Here is a 27,930-nt window from a genome sequence, read left to right as displayed (position 1 = left end):
TACTGCAGTGCATCTCCTCCTCATGGACTGCASCAGATTTGCCAGTTCTTGCTGTGAGATGTTACCCCACTCTTCCACCAAGGCACCTGCAAGTTTCCAGACATTTCTTGGGGGGAATGACCTTAGCCCTCACCCTCCAATCCAACAGGTCCCAGACATGCTTAATGGGATTGAGATCCGGACTCTTCCCTGGCCATGGCAGAACACTGACATTCCTGTCTTGCAGGAACGTGCAGTATGGCTGGTGGCATTGTCATGCTGGAGGGTCATGTCAGGATAAGCTTGCAGGAAGTGTACCACATGAGAGAGGAGGATGTCTTCCCTGTAATGCACAACATTGARACTGCCTGCAATGACAACAAGCTTAGTCCGATGATGCTGTGACACACCGCCCCAGACCATAACGGACCCCTCCATCTCCAAATCGATCCCGCTCCAGAGTACAGGCCTCGGTGTAACTCTTATTGTTGACCCCTGTATTTTATTCTTATTTTGCACTGTCTCTATACACACTCACACGGCCCTACACAGTTACGCACACTGATACTCCAACACACTCCGTCATTTGCTCACACACAATATGCACATACAGTTATAGACTCTACACACAAACACCCACTCACATAAAATCATCATATATGCTGCTGCTACTGATGCCTAGTCACCTTACCCATATATTTTTTTAACCTTTATTTAACAAGGCAAGTCAGTTAAGAACAAATTCTTATTTTCAATGACGGCCTAGGAACAGTGGGGTAACTGCCTTGTTCAGGGGCAGAACGACAGATTTTTACCTTGTCAGCTCGGGGATTCGATCTTGCAACCTTTCGGTTACTAGTCCAACGCTCTAACCACTTGGCTACATACAGTATCTACCTCTAGCGATCCAGCATCCCTGCACATTGTAAATATGGTACTGACCCTGTATATAGTCTGCTGACATATTTAATCTTGTTTTTCTTATACGAGATAAAAATACATGTTTTTGTTTCACCTTATTTTTAGTATTACATTGTTATTATTGCATTGATGGGTTTTGAGTTTGCAAGAAAGGCATGTCACTGTACTTGAGCATGACATTAAAACTTGGAAATTGAAACTTAAATACCATCAGTGATAGATTTTAATTGATCAAAATATAGATGTTCCTTATTATTATAAAATGTAGCAGAATCCTCTAAACGCACCAGTGCAGTTAGTCAACATTTMAAAGTTGATTAGAGATGGCAGTGAACAGCTGTTCCTCTTTTAGCTGCATTAGTAATTCCACGATTCATTATCTTAACAAAATACTTTAAAGTAGTGCTGCAGATCTTAGAAACAAACTTAGCACACATTTTAAATTTAGCAAAATATTATTTTAATTCTTTWAAAAAAAGATCTATTGTCATTTATCACAGGCAAAGTTAACAAATGTAACAATTTCATATTAATTGAAAGACAAAAACAATGATTTCATAACGGTGACATGACACAGCCCGATTGTGACATGTAATCTCAGAATGGCAATGCTAAACCACATACCCAGAACTCAACTACATGTATAAATAATTTACTATTTCTTTATTAGCAGGTGTCCTAATGATGGCTAAGTCCTGCTACCATGGACATTAAATAAAGACAAATAGTTACTTGTTATCAATCAGAGATGAGTATCAGAATCATCCCCTTTTTCCATCCGAGGTTATGCCGATCGATGGATTGTTTTTATAGAAATAGTCTCTATAAGAACAGTGTTAATATCTCCAACCCCTTTTTCAGTCCTCCAAAACAACAACGTTTTCTGCACAATTGTACAGTTAGGGACTGCATCCCAAATGGCACCCTATTCCCCACATAGTGCACACCCTATGAGCCATGGTCAAAAGTAATGACCCATCTACGGAATACGGTGCCATTTGGGACACAAACAAAGCTTTAGTTCATCAGGAACAGTCCACGGTTCAGTTCCCACCCAGAGCATCGTGAGGGTGGTCGAAGATGTTGCCCCAGCCGTCCGATGCACTGGTGTCCTGGGAGGGAGGGCTTTTCCTGGACTTGGATGGAGGCTGCTTGGCCATTGGCTTCACAGTGCTGGGAGAGAAGACGTCATCTGTACGGAGAGAGCATGTCCAGTAGATGTTTCAGTTCAACCTGGTGGCAATGGCATTGTAAGAATGTGTGTGTACGTATACCTATATTTGTCTGCGGTAAATTTCAACGTGCATGTTGAAAGTTATTGAGGAACAACAATGCAAGATATTCTGATATATGTGCTCTGCAAACACCCACCCATATCATCATGAAATATGGATTTAGTCTCCGCCTTCTTGGACTTCTTCTCTTTTGGTTTTGAAGTGGCCGTCAAATCAGCAAAGATGTCAACGTTGTCGTCAAACAGGCTGGCATCCAGGGATTTGTCTTTGTGAGCTTTGGGGGTCGTCGCCGCTTCATCCTGGGACAACAGAAAAACACATTCAGAAAAAAAGCAGACATACACTTTCCAAGGAATACATAGATTTCCYTCCACCTCCTGTTGCAGAGATCGTGACTCTTGGATAAGCTGAAGCAGCATGCGCTGAGCCAGACCAACTGCATTTAGACTACTACAATGTACTGTAGGGCTGACAATTGCCAGGGACCTCAAGATATGATATTATCAAGATACTTAGGTGCCGATAYGATAAGTATTGCAATTCTATATGTATTGCGATTCAATACTGTGATTTTATTGCAATTTAATGTTTGAAACATACATGCGAGTATATATGCAAGTATATAAAACATTAAGAACACCTGCTCTTTCCATGACAGACTAACTAGGTGAATCCAGGTGAAAACTATGATCCCTTATTGATGTCACTTGTTAAATCCACTTCGAACAGTGTAGATCAAGAGGAGCAGACAKGTTAAAGAAGGATTTTTAAGCCTTGAGACAAGACAATAGAGACATGGATTGTGTATGTGTGCCATTCAGAGGGTGAATGGGCAAGACAAAATATTTAAGTGCCTTTGAACTCGGTATGGTAGTAGATTCCAGGCACACCAGTTCTTGTCAAGAACTGCAACGCTACTGTTTTTACAGTCAACAGTTTCCCATGTGTATCAAGAATGGTCCACTACCCAAAGGACATCCAGCCAACTTGACACAACCGTGGGAAGCGTTGTTGGGCCAGGATCCCTGTGCTTTCGACACCTTGTAGAGTCCATGCCCTGACAAACTGAGGCTGTTTTGGAGGTCAAAGGGCGGGGGGGGGGGGGTACAACTCTATTAGGAAGGTGTTCCTAATGTTCGGTATACTCAGTGTATGTCTGCTGCAGACAGAGAAGAGCATGAGAAATTTTGTTTTAATCAGTCATGGAAAGAAAAGTGCTGAAAACATGTCGACTCAACATTTAAAAAAAGAAGATGGAGAACTTGCTATAGGATGAAAAATACCTGCGTTTTGGCAGATACCACCGATTAGTGCTGGCTAACGTTACCGAACGCTACCCAGCAATAGAAAAAATACTTGCGAGTCAAAGTATCGATATAATACCGTCCAAAATAATATGCGATATGTAACTGTATCGATATTTCCTCCAACTAGTACGATGAAAAATAAACGAACATTTCAATGATTGTAAGATATTGTAAATTCCTGGCTGCACAATAAATTWAAAAAAGGGACAGATTGATTGTTCAATTGACTGAAAAATATTGATCACCATGACCAATACCTGGAAGAGGTCCTGTTTGGGAGTAGAGTTGCTCCCTGCCTTAGTGACTTTCCCCCCGGCAGTTATTTTAGTAGTGGGAGTAGAGCTCTTTCCCAGCACAAAGATATACTCTTCATCGTCCTCATCCTCCAGGAAGGAAGAGGCCTTTGCCTTCATCGCAGACCTCGGCTTGACGTTCTGGAACAGGTCACCCATGGGGTCGTCAAAGAGGGACGGAGGGGTCCCTTCTTTCTCCTTCTTCGGTGTCAACTCACCCTCCGTAGTCTTTGCGGTGAGTTTGGGGACTGGGGCTAGGGCAGGGACAGACCCAAACAGGTCAGCCTCGTCGGGAGAGGGCAGCACCTTCACCTTGCTACCCTTAGAAAAGTCTCTCTTTAGAGGGGTGTTGGACACTGGTAGTGTTAGAACTGCCGGTCTGACAGAGACATCAGTGAGCGGGGGTTGGGAGGGTAAAGAGGCAGGTAAGAAGGAGGGTAAGGCAGTGGTTAGGGCTTGGTTGGGTAGACTAGGCCTGGGCAGGGTTAGGTTAGGTAGTGCCAGGCTAGGCTGGATTGGGTTAAGTAGTGCCAAACTAGGCTGGGTTGGATGAGGTAGGGTTGGGCTGTGTCCGGCCCGGTCCTCTCCCTGGTTATTCTGGTCCACAGAGCTCTGAGCTGACATCTGCCGTGCTGCCCTGGTCTGGGGCCTGCGGCAGATGGAGCCTTTAGCTCGACCCTACAGGAAGAGAAGACACATGAAGTCATAACAGAGGCTTATTTAGGAAGGTACAAGGTTAGAGCTTTAGGTGTGCTTTGTTTCCCCCACACCCCAGTGCCTGACCTCTGACCCTTGACCAACCTTGTTGGCACACTGTAGCACAGACAACTGGACAGGGTGGTCGAAGCTAAGCCCTCCGTCGCTGGGGGACTGGGTCCATGCTGTACTGGGACTGAGGCCTGAGGAGCTGGGGCTCAGGCCTGGTAGTCCACTGACCCCCCCTAGGATCCAAGGGGACACTCTAGGCAGGAGGGCAGCAGGGTTGATCACCAGGTTGGTCTGAGAGTGGGGAGGAGGAACACATTTGTTCATCAACTAAAGTCCTTTATAAGAGTGTTTGTAGCACAGTGAGGACACATGCAAATGGTTATCACATTATAGAAATGGATTTACAAGTAATTTTGTTCATGCAGTTCCTCATGATGATCAGAACAAAGCGGTAGACAGAGGAAAGAGAGCCCAAGARTAAAGCCAAAGTCCAAATGTAGACATAGGAATGACATCTATTCATGCAGTTTCAGGAAGAAGAAAGGTTGAGCAATCGCTTTCAGTCTGATGGTAAAAAATAAAACATTATGCAAATCAATCTGACAGTCACGCTGTCTCAGTTTAGTTTTTAAGCCAGCAGTGGAAAAGACGACATGATTCATGTCAAAGGCGGAGGTTCAAAGATGTCTGGCAGAGAACACATGTTGGACGAATAAACTCTCACTCAGAAAGAGTAAAGATAGAGTAAAACGTTGACTGACTTAAAAGAAGAAGTTGTTTACTTGGAGTTTTCCAATCCGTGACGAAGGCTGTTTAGATTTTACAGAGCTTGGTGCCGGCTTCTGTGCAGTTGAACAACATAGATCAGGTGAAAAGGTCCAATGCAGCTTTTTTCTCAATATCAAATAATTTATTGGTAACAATTAAGTAACTAACTGTGATTTTTGACCATTTTTATTGAAAAACAAGAAACAAAAATAGTGTCTTAGCGAAGAGCAATTTTTCAACAAAGAATTTTTCCAGGACTGTCTGTGAGTGGTCTGAGTGTGGAGGGGATAACTAGCTGTTATTGGCAGAGATGTGTGGAACTCTTTCTCATTGGTCTATTAACTAATTTACCGCCTGGTGACGTCATCCCATCAAAACAGGCTGACATTTCAGGCAGTCTWTTCAAACAGCTCTTACACTAAAAKGGCATTATCATTTTCACAATGTTATGCCAAACTCAGTGTGTAAATATATCTAAAACATAGGAAAATCATGTTTTTGACCTTTAAGTAATCTTGACACAGACAGGAGTACCTCCAAAAGCAATGTAACAGCCTGGATAACATTCCCTTGAAATATATCACAGAATAACAGAATAATATATCACAGAATAAGTCTCAACTGAGAGGAGAGAGCATTACTGTCTATAGATATCCTTCAAATTCTGAAACCCTTCAATCATAAACACATTGGCAATCACATAGACTGCTGAGCACTAAGGCTGCATTTACACAGGCAGCCCAATTCTGATTTATTTTTTACTAATTAGTCTTTTGTCCAATCAGATCAGCTCTGAAAAAARAATCTAATGTGAAAAGATATGATGCGATTGATCAAAAGACCAATTAGTGGAAAAAAAATATCAGAATTGGGCTGCCTGTGTAAACCAGCCTACGTAAGACTTTGTTTCTTCAGCCTTACCTCACTCGCTGTGACTGGTGCTGTGACAAGGTTTTGGGGATGGCTTGTCTTTACCGGGTTTACTGGGCTTCTCTGATACTTTCTGAGGTCAAATGAAAGACAAGGACTGAGGGTGTAGTCATCAGTAAATTAATCAAGTTGTTAATGAATAGGGTACCGGCCGAAGAGCTTTGGGCTTGACAGAGCTGAAGAGGTCATCCTCATCACTAAAAAGTGTTGGGGCTGCCGACCTCACTGAGCTGGGCCTGGACTTCACTGAGCTACTAGCATTACTGGGCCTGAACCTCTGAGACAGGAACACAGCACTTTATCACCAGGAATATCATAAGTACAACTCATTTATCACTAAAAGGAATAGCAGGTAGTACGCGTCAATGTGCATCCACCCTGGTCCTGGTGAGTGCAGGCTTTTGCTCTCGCCCAACACTAACACCTTTCCCATCTCACTGAGTACTGTCCCTAGAACTCACCACAGACTTGTCAGGCGTGGCGAAGATGTCAACGTCGGGGTGGTTGTCTCTCTGCTGAGTGTGACTGAAGAGCAGTTCCTCATCCTGGAACACCCCGGTACTGCTCTTGGTATGAGGACGCTCTTCTGTAGGCTAACGCACAGACATAGGATTTAGACAGACAGACACATGCAGACGCACGTGGACTCCTTTTCCATGGGGGGCGGACCCTCCTTAGACAGGAAGTCATCACCATCCATCTCATCCAATGGGCTCTTAGTCTGCTTGTTAAGTGACAGGAAGATATAAAGAGAGTCGGAGTACAGCACCTTACACTTAGGAGCAAGGCTCCATTTCAATTCACCTTTCCTCTCTCCTTACCTCAATCTCAACCATACTGGAAGAGAATGTCCAAGGTCCCACCCCTAAGGCCTTCTTCTCCAATGCATTTTGAGAAGGAGAGAGGATGTGAGGCATCAAGGAAAGATGAATTGAGAAAGGGCCCAAATGACTAAAACTAAGTTATGGTTAAGATTTGGGTTTGATGAGTTCAGCTGATCCTAGATTTGAGCTTAGGGGGAACTTCTACCCTGAGCCTTATGTAGCGTCTCACCTTGGCTGCTCCCAGTCCGTCTCCCAGCACGTTGATCCCTCCAAACAGACTGACGGCCCCTACTGGCTTCTTCTTACTCTCACTGMCCTCTAGTAGAGAGGACAGGGGCTGTACATCAGGACCCTTCGCTGCCCTCTCCTCTGCACGCCTCTTCTCCACTGGGGGAGGAGGTGCCGTCACCTCCTCAGGTTTGTCTGTGTAGACCAGCGAGGGGGCTGGGGAGGCCACAGCAGCAGCCTAGAGAACAGGACAAGGGCACAGGAGACAAGGGTATGAACTAGGGGGTAAATGACTAGTTGTTTAAAATTCAACAATACATACATATCACTGCAGGGATGTTACCACACATATATTTCCATGAAGAGTACAACACAAACAGTAATAAAAATAGTACTTTCCCCCCAAAATATGAATATAAACACATTTTCATTCAATATTTGAATTGTTTTAAAATAATAGATAAAGGTCTACATCCAGTGCATTTGGAAAGTATTCAGACCCCTTGACTTATTCCACATTTGTTAAGTTACAGCCTTATTCAAAAATGCATTAAATTRGGAGTTTTTTTCTCATCAATCTACACACAATATCCCATAATGACAAAGCAAAAACAAGTAAAGAAATACAAAAATAACTGGAAAATGACATGTACAGAAGTATTCAGACCCTCAGTACTTTGTTGAAGCACCTTTGGCAGCGATTACAGTCTTGAGTCTTCTGGGGTATGACGCTACAAGCTTGGCACACCTGTATTTGGGGAGTTTCTCCCATTCTTCTCTGCAGATCCTCAAGCTCTGCCAGGTTGGATGGGGAGCGTTGCTGCACAGCTATTTTCAGGTCTCTCCAGAGATGTTCGATCGGGTTCAAGTCCAGGCTCTGGCTGGGCCACTSAAGGACATTCAGAGACTTGTCCCGAAGCCACCCCTGCTTTGTCTTGGCTGTGTGCTTCGGGTGGTTGTCCTGTTGGAAGGAGAACCGTCGTACCAGTCTGAGGTCCAGAGCGATCTGGAGTAGGTTTCCATGAAGGATCTCTGTGCTTTGTTCCGTTCATCTTTCCCTTGATCCTGACTAGTCTCCCAGTCCCTGCCGCTGAAAAACATCCCCACAGCATGATGCTGCCACCACCATGCATCACCATAGGGATGGTGCCAGGTTTCCTCCAGACTTCACGCTTGGCATTCAGRCCAAAGAGTTCAATATTGGTTTCATCAGACCAGAGAATCTTGTTTCTCATGGTCTGAGAGTCTTTAGGTGCTGTTTGGCAAACTCCAAGCGGGCTGTCATGTGCCTTTTACTGAGGTGTGGCTTCTGTCTGGCCACTCTACCATAAAGGCTTGATTGSTGGAGTGCTGCAGAGATGGTTGTCCTTCTGGAAGGTTCTCCCATCTCCACAGAGGTACTCTGGAGCTCTGTCAGTGTGACCAYCGGCTTCTTGGTCACCTCCCTGACCAAGGCCCTTCTCTCCCGATTCTCCAGTTTGGCCRGGTGGCCAGCTCTAGGAAGAGTCTTTGTAGTTCCAAACTTCTTCCATTTAAGAATTATTGAGGCCACTGTGTTCTTGAAGACCTTTAATGCTGCAGAATTTTGTTGGTACCCTTCCCCAGATCTGTGCCTCAACACAATGCTGTCTTGGGCCTCTACGGACAATTCCTTCTACCTCATGGCTTGGTTTTTGCTCTGACATGCACTGTCAACTGTGGGACCTTATATAGACAGGTGAGTGTCTTTCCAAATCATGTCCAATCAATTGAATTTACCACAGGTGGACTCCAATCAAGTTGTAGAAACATCTCAAGGATGATCAATGAGACAGGATGCACCTGAGCTCAATTTCAAGACTCATAGTAAAGGGTCTGAATACTTATGTAGTTTTTATTTTATTTTATAAATTTGCAAACATTTCTAATAACCTGTTATCACTTTGTCATTATGGGGTATTGTGTGTAGATTGATGAGKATTTTTATTGACTTAATCCATTTTAAAATAAGGCTGTAACATAACAAAATGTGGAAAAAGGGAAGGGGTCTGAACACTTTCCGAATGCACGGTATTACTGAATTCAATTGTTGCCTCGAAGGCTTTATCTTTAGGTTATAATTCATGTCAGTGTSTGCTTCCCAAAATGGCACCCTATTCCCTATATAGTGCATATAGGGAGCAGGGTGCCATTTGTGACACAACCAGAATCTGTAACGCAGGCTTACTTTAGGGTCAGCTAGAGTAGAGCTGTTGTTGATGGCTGGTTTGAAGTCAAAGAGAGATCCCTTATCTTCACCATCCTCAGTCTCATCTTCAAACTGGAGAGACACTCTCTGTGGCTTCTTCTGACTGCATCAACACAGACATTTACACCCATCAAAACAACACCAAGACCCTAACTAGAGATAGTGATTATACTTTATTTTTTTTATTTTTTTACACTAGTCAAACATTTTAGCACAGTGTCTCTATTGTTGTGGATATAAAGTTTACCTCAACTCCTTGGTAGCAGCAAAGAGATCATCCTCATCGAACAGGCTGTCGAAAGGATCTGCTTTGACACTGGGTAGACTATAGGGTGCGCTTTCACTGGACTTCATCCCTCCAGTCTTTCCTGCACTATGCTTGGAGCTCATCCAATGGTCCTGATACAGACAGAATATAAAGGGTTAAATAGATAGCATGTGTTGAAGTATTAGCGACAACCTTCAATATCAAGCCCGGTTCAAAATCTACCGCTTGTCCCCTACCCTTCTGGTGTTTGCAGATTTGTTGGAATAGGATGGTTGTAAGCTATATCTGAAGCTGTGCTGAGCCCATTGGATGGAGTTGCCATCACCATATTGGCTATGGGCAATTCCACAATTACAGAGTGATGCAGAAACTCAGATCTTACACTTTAAAATATATGTCAAACAAAAACCAATGATTGAAAAGTTACGCAAACCATACAACCCTAAGCCCAAGTACAACAAACAATTTCCACAGAAATTGTTACAAAAACTAAATGTATTTGAAGAACAGTGCAGATGCAAAGTTTGGTAACARAATGACGGTTTGTTCCATCTGTACCGTTCTTCAAGTAAATGTGTTTTTGTAAAATGTTCTGTGGAAACTGTTAAAAGTAGTCTTTGTGCATAGAGTTGTATGGTTTAACTTTGCAATAAAAATATATATTTACACTACTGGTCAAAAGATTTTAGAACACCTACTATGCCAAGAGTGTGCAAAGCTGTCAAGGCAAAGGGTGSCTACTTTGAAGAATCTTAAATATGAAATATAGTTTGATTTGTTTAACTCTTTTTTGCTTACTACATGATTCCATATGTGTTATTTCAAAGTTTTGATGTCTTCACTATTATTCTACAATGTAGAAAATAGTAAAAATAAAGAAAAAGCCTTGAATGAGTAGGTGTTCTAAAACTTTTGACCGGTAGTGTATATATTTTTTTAAACATAAATTATCACTCTGTTACGGTGGAATTGCCCACACACCTGTCCAGTTATTTCAGATCTGTGAATACAAAAAGGGGTAGTGGCTACAGAAGGAGGCATTATTTTCTGAAAGGCTGATGTTGAACTGAAGTTTATGTAGCAAGGTTCCGTTCCCTCCCATTACCTCGTCATCACTGAAGAGGGCGCTAGAGACAGGATTCTTGACTTGTGGTGTGACATCTTCAGTTTGGCTTGACTTAGACTTCTTCGCAGACACAAACAGATCCTGCATAATGAAAGAAAGTGGTTAGATATGAAGATGCAGGTACCAATTCATTATATTTTATGGACCGATATCAGTCATAGCTCATTTTCTCACCTCATCCTCCTCGTCAACAAATATGGACAGAAGAGCTTTGCTCTGAAGTGTCGGTTCAGGCTTGGACTGACTCTTAGGGATGGTTGGACATATCTGTAGAAAGACAGGGACAGAAAGTTGAGGTTAAATCTGTAAAACAAAGTGTGCTCCATGATCACYTTAAATTCTACAGGGTTCGTACAGACAGTGGCAAGTCAAGTTCAAGGACTTAAGTACTTTTTCAATCACTAATATTTATTTTCAAGGACCATCAATTCGTAATAGTTCATATGTCATTGTTGCCATCTAGTTGCCACCAGATGGCAGTATATAGCTACAACCTAATAGAGAGAAAAAAAGTTGGTTTCATCACCTTACAAGTTCTACTYAAGTTCTACTCTACTCAGCTTTAGTGTCGCCGGCCGGGAAAAGGGTGGGTGGGCTGTGTGAGGAACACGGCACATTAAAGGCCACCAGAAGCGCAGGAGCACAGCGGTCACTTGATAAAGCGGAATATCGCGGGCACCCCGTGAATGAGGCGATGGGCAAAAAAGCTCTGGAGGATGTTGCAGAGAAAAAGTCACAAATGTAGAACTGACGCCAGCGCAGGATGCAGCGTTGTCATTCCCCCTTCATGTGGCTCTTCAGGAGCGATTCACCCATGCTCGCAATGTCAAAGTCTGACGCATTTATTTGTACCTTACATGGTGTGGGTTGGTTGGTTCCACTGATGTAGTGGTAAAAAGGTGGGTAAACTATACAAAAATATAAAACGCAACATGTAAAGTGTTGGTCTCATGTTTCATGAGTTKAAATAAAAAAATCCCAGAAATGTTCCATATGGACAAAAGGCAGGATTGAATCTACATTTTACCGCCATTTTAGCTATCAATGTGACATTTGAGGAAATAGAACTCAGTAGTCTGCCTGGAAAATAATTCGCAAGACCATTACAATTTTCATGTTGACATATTTTATGTTTACATATATTTAATGGACCCTTACTTGAGAATAAGTGTTGAAAAGAAGCACACTTCTGAGTGAGTGAGAGAGAGAAAGAGAGAAAAAGAGAAAGAGAGAAAAAGAGAAAGATATTGCATATAGAGATGATGGATGGATAAAAGAGGATTCCCACCTCCTCTGACTCTTCACTGGTGGAGGGCCGTCGTTTCTTTAGTGTCTCAGTCAGCAGGCTCTTGGTACCAGGACCAAACATGGAGACACCTCCTGCTGGCATCTAAACACAACMAACAACCTCAGCACAACCAACAACCATCATCCTCATCACTGAAACCAACAACCATCATCAGTGCAACATGTAATCATGATACCCAAGTCCCCTAAATCAATAACCATGATCACGCTAATGTTAGTCAATTAACAAGTATCCCACTTAATATGTAGGTTGTTCACCCATAAAAGTATTAATTMATTCAAGGTTTACACAAATATGTCCATTCAACAGAGAATTGCGCCAGAAAAACAGTAGTCTAACCCCCATGTCGCTACCATAGATGGTTTAAAAGTTAGACAATTTACTCTGAGAATTTAGCATGTTTAGAGTGAATGGAATGATCAAAGTGGTCACTGCTCCATAGAACTCTGCTCCGCGGCAGAACAGCACTAACARGCCTCCCGAGCGGCACAGCGGTCTAAAGCAGTGCTAGAGGCATCATACAGATCCGGGTTTGATCCCGGGCTKTGTCACAGCCGGCTACGACCAGGAGACCCATGAGRCGTCCGGCGTCGTCCGGGTTAGGGGAGGGTTTGGTCGGCCGGGATGTCCTTGTCCCATCGCGCTCTAGTGACTCCTTGTGGCGGACCGGGCATATGSATGCTGACTTCGGTCGCCAGTTGTACGGCGTTTCCTCCGACACATTGGTGCAGCTGGCTTCCAGGTTAAGCGAGCAGTGTGTCAAGAAGCAATGCGGCTTGGCAGGGTCATGTTTCGGAAGACGCATGGCTCTTGACCTTGGCCTCTCACGAGTCCGTACGAGAGTTGCAGCGATAGGACAATTGGATACCACAAAATTGTGGAGAAAAAGGGGTAAAAAGTAAACTAATGGCTGCAGGTCAAACGAGTGAAAACATGGGCTTTTTCRAAATGAAATCWGCAGTATAAAATTAARATAGGGACTAAATATGTATTTATTTACAAAGCTAACAGACAATTTCAATAACCACCCTCCGTGAAGACAATATGTTCACGTTTTCGTTGTTTATTTCTGAATCTTTCCCTTTAAATCGGCATAGAAATGGCTCCTCTCAACGTAGATTGGTATCAAGTTGATTTTGATTGGTCTAACCCGCAGAAACACCTACAAATGGTACCACCTCCCAATGCCAAATATGGAAGAGAAAGACCCAAGAGCAGCGCAGTCTAAACTAGCAATGGTCACAACAAACTAACATTCTTATTTCATCAACACTGTCAAGTATAAGTATACTAAAGTTAGAATATTGCAGAGAACAATCTAATGACTCATTATGTGTGATGTATAATGACATAAGGCAAAGAAAACAACGTTTTGACATAACTTTCGTAGCATCCTCTTGAATTGCCCCGTTTTTCTCTAAATTCTTAGGTAGTGAGCGGAGGCCATATGATACAGTATAGGTAAAAACAATGCTCTGTACACATGTGTATATTCACCTTTTTCTGAGGAGCCTGTTTCACCTGTTCTTCCTCCTCCTCCACCACCTCCCTCCTGCTCTGTAGAGGGGGCAGAACACCRGAGCTGTCACCGAAGATGTCACCATCCTCATCACCTCCTCCAAACAGATCCACTGTCTTCTGCTTGGGTTCCTCCTGTCCAGCTGACCACAGGTGACAACACATTATGAGTGCTTGTGCTAAAGACAGTTATAGTGTGGCAAGATCTAAGATGTGAAACTTACTGCATGAATGAAAATAAGGTGAAAACTTGATTCGCATACCTAAGAGTAACTGATGTATTGGCGTGATGTCAATGTAAGATTTTCACTGATATTTTACGATCATTGATCTCAAGTTGGGGTCTCGCCCACCATGTTAGCTAGAGAGAGAGAGGTTACGGTTTGATTGACTTACCTGATCTGGATTTATTAAGGCTTTTGCCGGTGAAGAAGTCATCCTCCTCATCGTCGAACAGCCCCCCTAAAGCGGTCWTTCTAGGGGCTGATGTCTGGGTCTTGCTGGGTTTGGCTGGACTGCCGTTCTCTCTACCCTCCACTGAATCAGAGTCATTAGGAGTGCCAAACAGGCTGTTCTCTATGGGGAAAGAARAGGACAGGATAGACTCGTCAGATAAAATCTGGAGAGGATAAAATTGTCAATACCATCACAGAATTGTCAACATAGTACAGTAGACTGTCTGTGGTCATGTATTGTAATAGTATTTAGTTTTAATTTAAATAAATCCAATTCCGTTTCAGAAAGGCAGGACGGTATCTTCAGAGTCATTAGGTTCTCAAGCCACAGAAAATTGTCTTCTTCATTTGAGTAACACTGTTATTACTATTTAATCTTTGAAAAGCCTTTGCTGTCCTTAGGGCATGTTTCTATGCTCCCGAGTGGCGCAGCGGTCTAAGACACTGCATCGTTTGAGTAACACTGTTATTACTAGATGCATTGTCTTAGACCGCTGCGCCACTTCACTTACAACAAAACATCCTGAAATGGAAAGCAACCATCTAAACTTGCAGAACACAAAAAATGTTTTCGATTGCAAAATATCTAGTGTGCCCTAATGAAAACAGCCTTGGTGTTTCAACAGATAGTTGTATGGCTATTACTACCTKTGGTCTTCTCCTCTGCTACAGGCTGTTTAGGTGGATCAGAGAACAGATCCCCCTGGACAACAAACATCATGTTATCAGGTTTCAGACAAAACTCATTTAAATGTACTCTTCGGGAGCTTTTAACAGGCTGTAGATTGATTTTGTTTTCTTTGAACGGTTCACTTATTGATTTCTATCCATCATATTACGTGAAATTGCAATGGGTAAGTAACATGTAAAAAGTAAGACATGGAAGCTACAAAACGGCGTTCATGTGAGCCTACTTCATCATCAAACAGTCCTCTCCYTCCACTGAAGAGGCTTCCTTTTCCWCCAAAGGGAGAAAAGTCCTCGTCCTCCATCTTGGGCGGCCCGAATAACTCCTCGCTGTCATCTTCAATAGCTACAACAAAAACAGGTGTCAACAACAAGTCAAAAAAATTACTGGAAAATACTGCAATGTCATGACTGCTTGTCAAATGACATCTAATTCAGTCACTTTGGAGCGAGACCAACTCCACTAATGCTCTTCTGACTGAAGTGTTATGAAGTAACAGTTAGCTTAGCAGGTACAATATAATTGGATACATAGTGAGAGAGATTAGGTGCTTGTACACAATGCGCAGTAAAGAAAACTCTTTTAGATGAGTGAATTGCTGTCCTACCCGGTGGCCTCTCAGCCTTGGGCTCTTTCTTTGCTTTACTGTTCTTCTTAGAGGCAGACGACAATGCTTCAGAGAAGTGACAYGGGGAAGGAAACATGAGCATGCACATGCAGAACAATGATATGTAGTGAAACATGTGCTGTTGTAATCTGCCAACATTATTTGCATTATGACATCACATGTTGTACGGCCTACATTATGTGCAAATGTACCAACTGAAAACACATCTTGGAACTTGTATGGAGCAAACAGTGGCCATAATAATCAAAACAGAGAGGACAGATACAAGAATTTAGGTAGATTGTTATTGAGTGAAGTGTAGGATCATTAGTCTGGGTGCTAGACTGTGTGTTCCGCGCAGTCATACGGCATATCAAGATGTTATCCTGTATTTTAAGCCTGAATTGAGAATTACACAGGCAAGAAAAAGTATGTGAACACTTTGGAATTACCTAGATTTCTGCATAAATTGGTCATCAAATTTGATCTGATCTTCATCTAAGTCACAACAATAGACACAGTGTGCTTAAACTATATTGAATACATAATTTAAACATTCACAGTGTAGATTGGATAAAGTATGTGAACCCCTAGGCTAATGTCTTCTCCAAAAGCTAAATGGAGTCAGGAGTCAGCTAACCTGGAGTCCAATCAATGAGACGAGATTGGATATGTTGGTTAGAGCTGCATTGATCTATAAAAAAAAAAAACACAACATTTTAGTTTGCTATTCACAAGAAGCCTGATGTGAACCATGCCTCGAACAAAAGAGATCTCAGAAGACCTAAGATCAAGAATWGTTGACTTGCATAAAGCTGGAAAGGGTTACAAAAGTATCTCTAAAAGCCTGTTCATCAGTCCACGGTAAGACAAATTGTCTATAAATGGAGAAAGATCAACACTGCTGCTACTCTCCCTAGGAGTGGCCGTCCTGCAAAGATGACTGCAAGAGCACAGTGCAGAATGCTCAAAGAGGTTAAGAATAATCCTAGAGTGTCAGCTAAATATTTACAGAAATCTCTGGAACACTAACATTTCTGTTGACGAGTCTACGATACGTGAAACACTAGACACAATGGTGTTCATGGGAGGACATCACGGAAGAAGCCACTGCTGTCCAAAAGAAACAGTGCTGCACGTCTGAAGTTGGCAAAAGTGCACTTGGATGTTCCACAGCACTACTGGCAAAATATTCTGTGGTCAGATGAAACTACAGTTGAATTGTTTGGAAGGAACACACGCACAACCTGGATTTCTGCATAAATTGGTCATCAAATTTGATAAAATCTTCATCTAAGTCACAACAATAGACAAACATAGTGTGCTTAAACTAATAAGAAAGGAGAAAAAAAGGCACAGCACACCAACATCAAAACCTCATCCCAACTGTAAAGTATTGTGGAAGGAGCATCATGGTTTGGGGCTGCTTTGCTGACTCAGGCCTGGACYGCTTGCTATCATTGACGTAAAAATGAATTCCCAAGTTTATCAAGACATTCTGCAGGAGAATGTTAGGCTGTCTGTCTGCCAATTGAAGCTCAACAGAAGTTGGGTGATGCAACAGGACAACRACCCAAAACACAGAAGTAAATCAACAACAGAATGGCTTCAACAGAAGAAAATAYGMCTTCTGGAGTGGCCCAGTCAGAGTACTGACCTCACCCCGATTSAGATGCTGCGGCATGACCTCAAGAGAGCAGTTCACACCAGACATCCCAAGAATATTGCTKAACTGAAACAGTTTCGCAAAGAGGAATGGTCCAAAATTCCTCCTGAYCGTTGTGCAGGTCTGATMCGCAACTACAGAAAACGTTTGGTTGAGGTTAYTGCTGCCAAAGGAGGGTCAACCAGTTATTAAATCCAAGGCTTCATATACTTTTCAACCCTGCACTGTGAATTTTTACACGGTGTGTTCAAGAAAGACATGRAAAMGTAYAATTGTTTGTGTGTTATTAGTTTAAGCAGACTGTGTTTGTCTATTGTTGTGACCTAGATGAAGATCAGATCAAATTTTATGACCAATTTATGCAGAAATCCAGGTATTTCCAAAGGGTTCACATACTTTTTCTTGCCACTGTAGATCAAAAATGCAAGCAATTGTCTGAGGATGGTGCTGGACAGTCTGACATAAAAAGAAGAGGACATTTTGATGAAAAGGCTTAAATAAAAAKRGTAAAAATCCAGGCATGTCACATTACTGCAAAAAACACAGGGCCATACGATCATATGGCAATAAGTTGGCTAAAGCAGAAACACACTGGTACCCAGGCTAGCATATGAGCTCATACAGTTACCTTTCCCAGAAACCATGATAAGTTTAACATAAAACAAAAAATGGTGGAGGTGATAATGGACAYGCTGAATAGTTTGTAATTCAGGTCATGTCAACCCAACATACATGTGCGATCTCCCTCTGGCTTGCTGATAGGTTCCCCTTTGATTCTGGCGGCCAGCTCATCAGCAAAGGATGATGGTCTTGGGTTCTGAATGTGACACAAAGACTTCCGTAAAAGAGAGGTGGAATAGAACATCAATATTCATGTAAGGGGACAAGCAATTACCTACAAAAAAATATTTCACATTTATGTCTACATTCAATAGTTGAGACATGACACATTCATTATGCTCCCTCAAGTCATAAAACAAATGTATTAGCATTGTTGACTTAGCTGGGTAAAGGCTAGTTATATTTCATAAATGATCTGTCTGTCATATTATTAGTATCAGTCTCCACCAGCAAACTATAATCAAACATACCTTTCTGTCATCATCATCATCWTCRYCCGATTCTCCGAATATGTCTGAATCTCCCTCCTCGTCCTCATCATCACTCAACATAGACGACTTCTGAAGGGGAAATCATTCAATGTCATCCATGAGGTTGCAAATAAAATCACAATCCTCACTAAGGTGTAACCATTACCATCATCGCCATAAACAGCAGCATGCTTATGGCCAGTGTCCAGAGTGTAGAAAGGATTCAATCAATCACACATTTTTCTGTTGTGTTTCGTCATTGATTAAATTGGTAAATACCTTAATCATCCCCTGTCAGAATTGTGCACACAGCGATACAATCATGTACGTTTGTTATTGTTATCACAGAGATATCAACTAACTCTGGGTTTGATCGTCGACCCTGACAGTCACAGTGAAATTGACCTTCACCTTCTTCTTAATGGTCGCTGGCCCCTCCWCATCCTGGTCAAAGTCATCGTCTGACTGCTGTTCACATAACTGTATTATCCCTGTGGTGTTTATCTAAATCAAATTGTCAGTATTTTCAACTTATTTTGAGGATAATAATAATGTCAACTTCACACTTTCAAAAAACATCTGACTCTTTCTGGATGAAAAAATACTTACGTTAGCATCTTTGCCATCTTCGCTCACAATGACGGTGTCGCGATCGCTGTCGACTGACATTTCTGTGAAGTAAAGAATGACATCAGTTTCACTTTCTCTCTGAGAAACATGACTAATGTTAGATGACAAACACTATGCTTGGAAGAGTGTTGAACACTAATAATATAAACACATGCCAAGAATACACACACTTTCCTTCAGTAGAAAGAGTACATGAAGAACAGAGGTGATCTACCTTCACTGGAGAGGTCGCCCAGTCCAACGTCTTCTTGCCCCATAAAAAGCTGAGAGCCAATCAGATATGGTAAAGGCCTGTCCACATACAGGTCCTACAAACAGAGAGAGGTGGGTTAGAGAAGGAAAGAAGGTGAGGAAGCGGTCAGAGAAAACATCATTGCTCAATACATGCACAATCATTCAAATCAAATGTTAGTCAAAAAAAATGTAAAATAAACGTGTACATCAGTTGTCAAAGTGCTTAAACTGACCTAGACCCCAAAGACAGATCAAAAACACAGTGGCATGGAAACATTGGCCATCCTCCCTAGACTAGACAGATACTAATCCTAACGTGACATCTGGAGGCGTGAATAACTTGAATTTTATCTCTAATCCTGTATGTTTCCAGATGATTCYAAACTCACCTTGGGCTCCAGTATGGGCTCCACTCTGTCTGTGGCCTCCTCGTCCTCTGAGTCAGAGTTTACTGCCTTGACGTCTAGCTGCTCAAAGGCAGAGTCCAGCACCATCAGACCGTAGTTCACTGCTTCCTGGACCTTAGGAATCAGCTGGGCTTCCTTCTGCTCACGAGTCTAATGCGGGGTAATTGAATTTAACTATCCCCGGGGAGGAACTCGCGATGTCACAGTGCTATACATGTCACAACACATCAAGGAAGGAGTAGGTAGATGATTTACCTGCTCAGGCGGTCTCTCCAAAGCATCAGGCTTTGGCACCGCCTCCTCCACCTCCTCATCATACACTCTCTGATGAGGTCAACAAACACAAATATCAATAACACATCACACAATCAATACAAGAAGAATGAGTTAGAATCTATCAATGTAACACAGCACCTTGTGATAGTGAACAAAAAGAGGCGGCACCATGAGCAAACAGATCATTAAACACAAGAGACATCAGTTCCTCATAGTTCTGTACCATGTAGCACGATTCATCTTTTCTTCATTTTGTTAAAAGCTTGCGAAGTATCAAAATATCTGGGAAATGTAAAATACGGCACAACCATCCTCTAAAGAAGAGGGGCACCAAGCTCAACAGAGGAACAAGACATGGGTCGTGTTCATTTGGGCACACTGTAGTAGAACAAAATGAAGCAAAAAAAAGTACATGTGTTACTTATTAGACAAGTCAAGGACAGGTAGTCCTTTCCCTGTTTCAGTCCGTTTTCTTCCATTAAAATGCTCTAATGAATACGACCATGGTATTTTCAGTCCACAACGTACGTTTTCAATGAATTGTGTGTTGGAGAGCATGAGGAAGTCGTTGAAGACGGTGTGCATGCAGCAGTCTGTGGCCTTGGTGTCTCTGATCAGTCCATCCAGCTGCTTCTCTATCGCATGAGTCTTTGACAGCATCCTCTGGGAGAAGTCTTGCAGGAACAGGAAGAGCTGTGGAGGAGAGGATACCGACAACTGTTTAATCTTCATCTATTCAACAGTGTATCTGATTGTTCAGTAGCGGACGTTGTCTTTGCCACAGCGATAAGGGTAGTTAATCTGTTGCATTGCTGTTTATAACGCTATGTGATTGCTCTACCCATACAATGTAGAGTTAGAGGCTGAGAGCCTGCCGGCCAGTCTGTTTCTGCTTCAGCCACCAGATGATACACTGTTAAATGCATTAGAAACAGTTGGGTATTCAGAAACGGAATAATAACTTGGAGATAATAACCAAAGCCTACTCCTGAGTCTGCAGCCAGGGACCAGTTGGCGCTGGTCTGTCGCATCTCTTCCAAGGTCCAGAGTCTCTCCCACACCTGGCCATCCTTCCCGGTGTGATTGCTCTTGCTGGGGACATTCGCCATCCCAACCGGCAACCCGCTCATCTGAAACAATATTGAAGGATTTATTCAGTGGGAATAAACCGGAGAAAACATTTCAAACGGGCGTTCAGCGTGGACAATAACCATTTAAAAGTTATATACTGTTTAGTGCAAACTGAACGCGACCCTTTACCTGATTTGTCAAAAATAAACCCAAATTATATAATTTAGGTAAAGATCAAYACAGGCATGGATTGGCAAATGCGAGCTAAATTAGCTGGCACCAGCGGCTGCTTTATTGCAATGCAAACAAGCCAGATTAGCTAGCCAGTTTGGTACCCTAGTTAGCAAGCAAACTAGTTTTCGAACATTGGGAAGTTTCATTGGGAAGTCGCAAGCTTTCGCAAAATGTCATTTGGAATGTTAGCTAGGTATAGGACGTTAGTTGAATAAATGTTTATGCACTGCCGGAGACTGGCTGGCTAGCTAGGCAATGATTCATTGAGAGCATACTCTCGCACTTTCAGGGATATTTTTACTAAACTCACCTTAGTAACTGTTGGCAAACTGTTGTCCACGTTAGTGAAATATAAGCCCCAAAAGTCGTAGAGAGACTCGATTATGCTAAACTCAGCCGATCCTCATTGAGTTTCTGACAGGTCGGTCATATTCTGTCTGGAGGCAATCAGCTGACGGCAGTCACCTGACTATTGCCAATCAAATTGGCAATAGTAATACAGGTCTTTGTTTGTATGGTATGTAATGTGTATGTTGAATGCATTGTCATGTTTTTGAATTGCATGCAGTTTTCCTTAGCYAGAATTGTTCATTTATTTACTCTAGGCCTAGTCTAATCTTTTAAAAAACACTGCAGTTCATTCATTTTTTTCCAGCTAGGGGAAAGTGGGGTAAGCGATGCCCAAGCCAAAATTCTAAACAGGCTCCTTGCTTGGGACTTCCTAACTCTGACGTCACCCCATTGAAGTTGACGATTCAAACGGTCAAAGGTTAGATAGACATGTTTGATGTAGCAATGTAAGTTGATTTTTGTATTATGAATAAAATTAAAATTAAAACGGTCAAAGGTTAGGTAAGAATAAAATTAAAATTAAATAAATAAAACGGTCAAAGGTTAGGTAAGGGTTACGGGTAGGGGTTAGTGTAGGGAAGTCCCAAGGATAACGTCTCAAGGTTAAATAAAAGTTAAATAAAATTAAAAAACAACCTTGGGTTGTCACTAGTTATCACAGCCACAAAGTCGAAATTGGCTATATGGTTAAAATGTATGAATTAAAAAATGAGATTTTTGGTCTTTAAGGTTAGGGTTAGGCATTTAAAAAATATATATATTTCACCTTTATTTAACCAGGAAGGAGGCTAGTTGAGAACAAGTTCTCATTTGCAACTGCGACCTGGCCAAGAAAAAGCAACGCAGTTCGACACATACAACAACACAGAGTTACACATGGAATAAACAAACATACAATCAATAATACAGTAGAAACAGTCTGTATAAAGCATGTGCAAATGAGGTAGGATAAGGGAGGTAAGGCAATAAATAGGCCATGGTGGCGAAGTAATTACAATACAGTATAGCAATTAAACACTGGAATGGTAGAATGTGCAGAAGATGAATGTGCAAGGAGAGATACTGGGGTGCAAAGGAGCAARATAAATAAATAAATACAGTATGGGGATGAGGTAGTTGGATGGGCTATTTACAGATGGGCTATGTACAGGTGCAGTAATCTGTGAGCTGCTCTGACAGCTGGTGCTTAAAGCTAGTGAGGGAGATAAGTCTCCAGCTTTASTGATTTTTGCAGTTTGTTCCAGTCATTGGCAGCAGAAAACTGGAAGGAAAGACGGCCAAAGGAACAATTGGCTTTGGGGGTGACCAGTGAGATATACCTGCTGGAGCGTGTGCTACGGGTGGGTGCTGCTATGGTAATCAGTGAGCTGAGATAAGGCGGGGCTTTACCTAGCAGAGACTTGTAGATGACATGGAGCCAGTGGGTTTGGTGACAAATATGAAGCGAGGGCCAGCCAACGAGAGCATACAGGTCACAGTGGTGGGTAGTATATGGGGCTTTGGTGACAAAACAGATGACACTGTGATAGACTACATCCAATTTGTTGAGTAGCGTGTTGGAGGCTATTTTGTAAATTACATCGCCGAAGTTGAGGATYGGTAGGATGGTCAGTTTTAAGAGGGTATGTTTGGCAGCATGAGTGAAGGATGCTTTGTTGCGAAATAGGAAGCCGATTCTAGATTTAATTTTGGATTGGAGATGTTTAATATGAGTCTGGAAGGAGAGTTTACAGTATTTACAAGTTAAATTATGCTTATATCTAAACCAACGTAGAGCATTTTAAGACTGTTTTATACATAATTTGGGGTCTCTATAAGGTACAATATGAGGTTGTGAACCTAGCATTAAAGTGCATCCTTGTAGCTGTGTGGGTTAATATAGTCAAAATGGTTGCTTTGGGGTACATTTATACCATAGTATACTATAGTATTTTTTTATGTGGGTGGGTTGGTCTTTTGTTTAGTATACGTAGCTTTAAGTCGCTTGGTTATTCTAAACGGACCATGCTGCGGTCAAAGAGGCTAGCTAGCCTAGCTTAAACCTCATTCACATTACCCCATAAACACTTACKTTGCGCCGGATGTCATGCATTTCAATGGGGCGGTCCACAACGGAGTGGAAACGCAACGCCCCCTTGCAGTTGAAGGCTCTGTTGCGAGATGGTCACCGCATACTATGAAACATTTCTAACTTTGTGTTGTCTTCAATCGTCTTAAGTCCAGCCAGAGTCCGTCGAAKAACAGGGGTCACTGRTGGGGGAAAAATGGCCTCCCTTGAGAGGGCAAGAACAAGATGTATGTTAGGAGAAGTGCAGCATTATCATAAGGAGACGTATACTTGGAATATGGAGGAGAAATGGAGAGGAAAAGATAGGCGGAGGAAGAGGGTGAGCTTGAATCGGTTGAAGATGGCGAAAAAAGGGAGATGGTTTGTCGAAGAAGAATATTTGATATCGTTCGACTGATTCCACTCCAACTATTACCACAAGCCCGAAATTACCACCGTTTTTGTTCATAGTCCCCCCATTTTAGGGGTGCAAAGTATTGGGACAAATTCACTTATATGTGAATTCAAAGTTAAGTATTTGGTCCCATATTCAAAGAACACAATGACTACATCAAGCTTGTGACTCTACAAATTTGTTGGATGCATTTGCTGTTTGTTTTGGTTGTGATGGAGATTATTTTGTGTCGAATAGAAATTAATGGTAAATAATGGAGTCATTTTTATTGTAAATAAGAATATGTTTCTAAACACTTCTACAAGAATGTGGATTCTACCATGATATTCGTGAATAATAATCAGTGAGAAAGTTAGACGCACAAATATCATACCCCCCCCAAAATGCTATCCTCCCCTGTTATTGTAATGGTGAGAGGTTCACATGTCTTGGGGGTATGAAAATCTATGGCAAAACATGGCAAGCACCTCAGACTCTACAAATGCAGAATGCTCATAAGCCATGCTCATAAGCCCCCGGCTAGTACAGACGATTGGCTGGTGGCGGTGGAGTCGAGGGGGCAAGCAGTGTTACACAAATCCATGCTACTGCCCCGTATTCAGTCTCTAGGCTTCATAAGTAACCAGAAAAAGAGCTGTCTGAATCCATCTCAGCGCAWTCCGTTACTGGGTGTCGAACTAGACTCACTTGCTTTTCTATCGCCATGGAGAGTGTCCGAGTTCCGGCTCTGCTTAGCCAAATTTCGTCTTGGTCACAATGCCTTTTCACCAGAGCCTACAGATGTAGGATCTTAGTTTGATCACTCTTTTGTTGCTGAGAATGTTCCTGCACAGCAAGAAACACAAACGTGTCGTATATTCAAGGTTTAAAAAGACTGCTAAAGTTTGTAATTAATTTTTTTAAATGCCAGGCTTGATTTGCATTAACAAAAAATKTATCAACACTTGATGGCCATTAATTATAATTCACATACTGTAATAATTCACATTTCCTGATGCTACAGGACTATTTTCCAGCTGCAGCAAACTGGCTCAAATGTATCCTATATCTGTACGCCTACTGGTGTTGATGGCTTCTGTGATGGATGTTGTTCCCCTGGGGCTATTGTTGATGCGGCCAGTCAAGCGCTGAGTGCTAGCCATTCACCTGGAACCATTCTCGCAGCCTACACAGTCGCTTCAGGTGTCCCTGACATGCCATGGCCCGAGTTGCTATGGGCTGAGTTGTATCCCGCAAAGTAATCACGACAGATGCATCCCCCCGAGGGTGGGGTATGCTGTACGAAGGCAACTTGATTCGGGGGTATGGACACTGGTAGGGAGCCCACTGCATATCAATTACCCAGAGCTCCTAGCGGTGTAGCTGGCGCTCAGGTGCTTCCCCCTGCTTTAATCGGGCGGCTTGTTCTGGTCAGAAATGACTGGGGGACGATCCTCTCCTACAAAACCTCCCTGCTCATGGCTTTGGCCTCGGCTAAAGGTCCAGGTCCAAATGCGGCCTTTGCCCCGAAAGTCAGAGCTATGACCAGCTTGGTTGACGCCTGTTTTGCTAATTCAGCTCGGGCAGACCGTCTCTCCCACTACAGTGTGTAGTATAGTATTCTACAGCATACTACATTTGATTATAGAACTATATAGTAATTATTGTAGTATTTTTTCATTTGGGTAGTTACCATGTCACATACAGACTCAAACCCACACAAATGTMTTTTCCTCTTTCCCTCCTCATCCTCCTCCTYACCTTCTCATGACTCTCAACAAGTAAGGGCAGCATGTTTTTATGGTAGGTATTGGTAAGTTCAGAAGATCTTTATACAATAATTGTGTATTATCTTCTGTGTAGAAAAGAACATCCGTGTATGTGTTCCTGAGAGTCCTAGCTGTMAAGAATGGTTTTAGCATGGATTGCATTCGATTTTTAAGATGGGTGCTGTGCGATATGAGCCGGATGCCCCGCTTTCAGGTAATGGCGAAGACTGCAAAAAAAAGCAGGGGAGTTTGAAATGAACCTGGTAGTTTTATACTCAGAATAAAATGCACAGGCCTWCATGTTGTGTCATTATGAAGAAGATGTTAGAAGACAATTCAATTGATTTCTGAAACTGTATATTATTCTACATAGCCATAGGTTACTTATAAAGAATAATTCCTTTAGTGTATTTATTATAATGATGTTTCATAATTATACATTCTTGTAACATAGGCCTACTACTTGTGGAATACAGGATACAGGGTGTAAACGGAACAGTGAAATACTTACTTGCAAGCTCTCCAACGCGGGGMAATACACATTTATAAATAGAAATACAGTAATAAGTCAGAAAAAACAGTAAAAATAAATATTGTTTGGAAATGCAGTGTATATACACAATAAGAATATACAGTATAGATAAATKATTTACTGATGATTTACGTAAGTGAAATAATCTGTCTGTAAACAATTGTTGGAAAAATGTATTGTGTCATGCACAAAGTAGATGTCCTAACCGACTTGCCAAAACTATCTTTTGTTAACAAGAAATTTGTGGAGTGGTTGAAAAACGAGTTTTAATGACTCCAACCTAAGTGTATGTAAACTTCCGACTTCAACTGTAGGTGCAAGTCTTAACATTTTTATCCCCATATTGAAACACACTTTGAAAGGCACTCGTTGGCTTCTCACCAACTATGCAGCCATCGCCTGGCTAGTGGGAGCATTATTTGTCAACCAATCATTCCGTCTTAAACCCCAAAATATATACACTGTATAGTACTTGACAAAATTGTGTTTGGTATGCAGTGGCAACCTATAAAACTGTTCAGTCTTAATATGCTGTAGCCTGGGTGTGTGCTTGTGTGTGTGTGTGTGTGTGTGTGTGTGTGTGTGTGTGTGTCAGAGAGAGAATGAGTGAGATTGTCAACTAAATTAAATGCAAATAACTTTCATTACAATTCAAATAAACCCCAAACTATATCCAGTAACAGTCCTTGAACCTTCATAACAATGGCAACTTTATCTTTATTTACAGTGAAGATCAGCCCAAGGTATCTGAATATTGGGAAAAGATGGTTACCAATTTTAAAGATATACTTTTCCATCGCCGATAATACTTCAGTTGGTCGTCATAGTATAGCTCCAGACAAAAAAACATATCCTGTTCTGCAAGTTCCTTGGTTCCAAAGACGCTGTAGTAGAGACCAAAGACGGTGGATAAACAAAGATGTACCGCTCAGACCGTTTACCATTGGAAAAAAATGTTCACTGTCCCAGTCTGTTTAAAACCTCTTAAGGATTTCAATTTTCGCCCTAAAATGACATACCTAAATCTAACTGCCTGTAGCTCAGGACCTGAAGCAAGGATATGCATATTATTGATACCATTTGAAAGGAAACACTTTGAAGTTGGTGGAAATGTGAAATTAATGTAGGAGAATCGTCTTTGAAATGCAAGAGAAAGGCCACAATTTATTACTCCAGTTTAGGCGCAATTTAGATTTTGTGTATGTGCAAAGTTTTAAACTGATCCAATGAACCATTGTATTTCTGTTCAAAATGTTGTATCAAGTCTGCCCAAACTGCCTAATTGGTTTATTGATACATTTTCATGTTCATAACTGTGCTCTCTCCTCAAACAATAGCATGGTATTCTTTCACTGTAATAGTTACTGTAAATTGGACAGTGCAGTTAGATTAACAAGAATTTCAGCTTTCTGCCCATAGCAGATATGTCTATGTCCTGGGAAATGTTCTTGTTACTTACAACATCATGCTAATCMCATTAGCGCACATTAGCTCAACAGTCCCGCGGGGGGGACACCGATCCTGTTGGGGGTGGCTCTCCCATAGGCACCAATGCATTAGCAGCTTGGTCTGGTGTGCTTAGTTCATTATCTGCATTCATTCACCCATCTTTGTGTAATCAGTACTATGTTCCAGCAGAGGGCAGCAGCTCAGCAGTCTTTGGTTAAACTAGTCCATAATTTGTTAGTCACTGTCTGCCACTGAGAGAGAGGCATGTTTACATAAACAGCAGTAGGAAGTCAGTTAAAGACAGTCTTATTTAGATTTGATTGGAAAGAAAGCAGATAATGGGCAGGATGTTCATCCAGCGAGAGAGAGACTACCCCTGACCTGGTCT

At 42.0% G+C, this 27,930-nt stretch overlaps 1 protein-coding gene across 4 annotated transcripts; it reads right to left on the bottom strand.

Moving 5' to 3' along the window:
* Positions 1–1,336: 1,336 nt before the first annotated feature.
* On the bottom strand, positions 1,337–21,705 carry LOC111951622 (WASH complex subunit 2-like). Of its 4 annotated transcripts, none has more exons than XM_070435004.1 (25): positions 21,311–21,705; positions 20,682–20,825; positions 20,224–20,388; positions 19,675–19,743; positions 19,402–19,569; positions 18,993–19,086; positions 18,758–18,819; positions 18,149–18,235; positions 17,790–17,892; positions 15,392–15,457; positions 15,011–15,129; positions 14,745–14,799; positions 14,038–14,217; positions 13,621–13,784; positions 12,103–12,204; positions 10,989–11,081; positions 10,794–10,895; positions 9,668–9,819; positions 9,400–9,523; positions 7,195–7,431; positions 6,603–6,734; positions 4,537–4,734; positions 3,700–4,413; positions 2,272–2,434; positions 1,337–2,092 (listed from the first exon to the last, which is right to left on the bottom strand). In XM_070435004.1, the coding sequence occupies exons 2-25, from the start codon at positions 20,823–20,825 to the stop codon at positions 1,944–1,946; spliced, it is 3,642 nt and encodes a 1,213-aa protein (XP_070291105.1). In that variant the 5' UTR covers positions 21,311–21,705; the 3' UTR covers positions 1,337–1,943. The 4 variants fall into 4 exon arrangements, with proteins under 4 accessions (XP_070291105.1, XP_023825580.1, XP_070291106.1 ...); XM_023969812.2 differs by having other exon boundaries at positions 18,149–18,238; positions 21,311–21,704; XM_070435005.1 differs by having other exon boundaries at positions 17,790–17,874; positions 18,149–18,238; positions 21,311–21,703.
* Between the last annotated feature and the right edge of the window lie 6,225 nt (positions 21,706–27,930).

Source organism: Salvelinus sp. IW2-2015, linkage group LG25 (genome assembly GCF_002910315.2).
Source record: "Salvelinus sp. IW2-2015 linkage group LG25, ASM291031v2, whole genome shotgun sequence".
Classification (NCBI taxonomy): Eukaryota; Metazoa; Chordata; class Actinopteri; order Salmoniformes; family Salmonidae; genus Salvelinus; species Salvelinus sp. IW2-2015.
The sequence above is the reverse complement of the archived record's forward strand: the minus strand, read 5'-3'. Positions and strand labels throughout refer to the sequence as shown.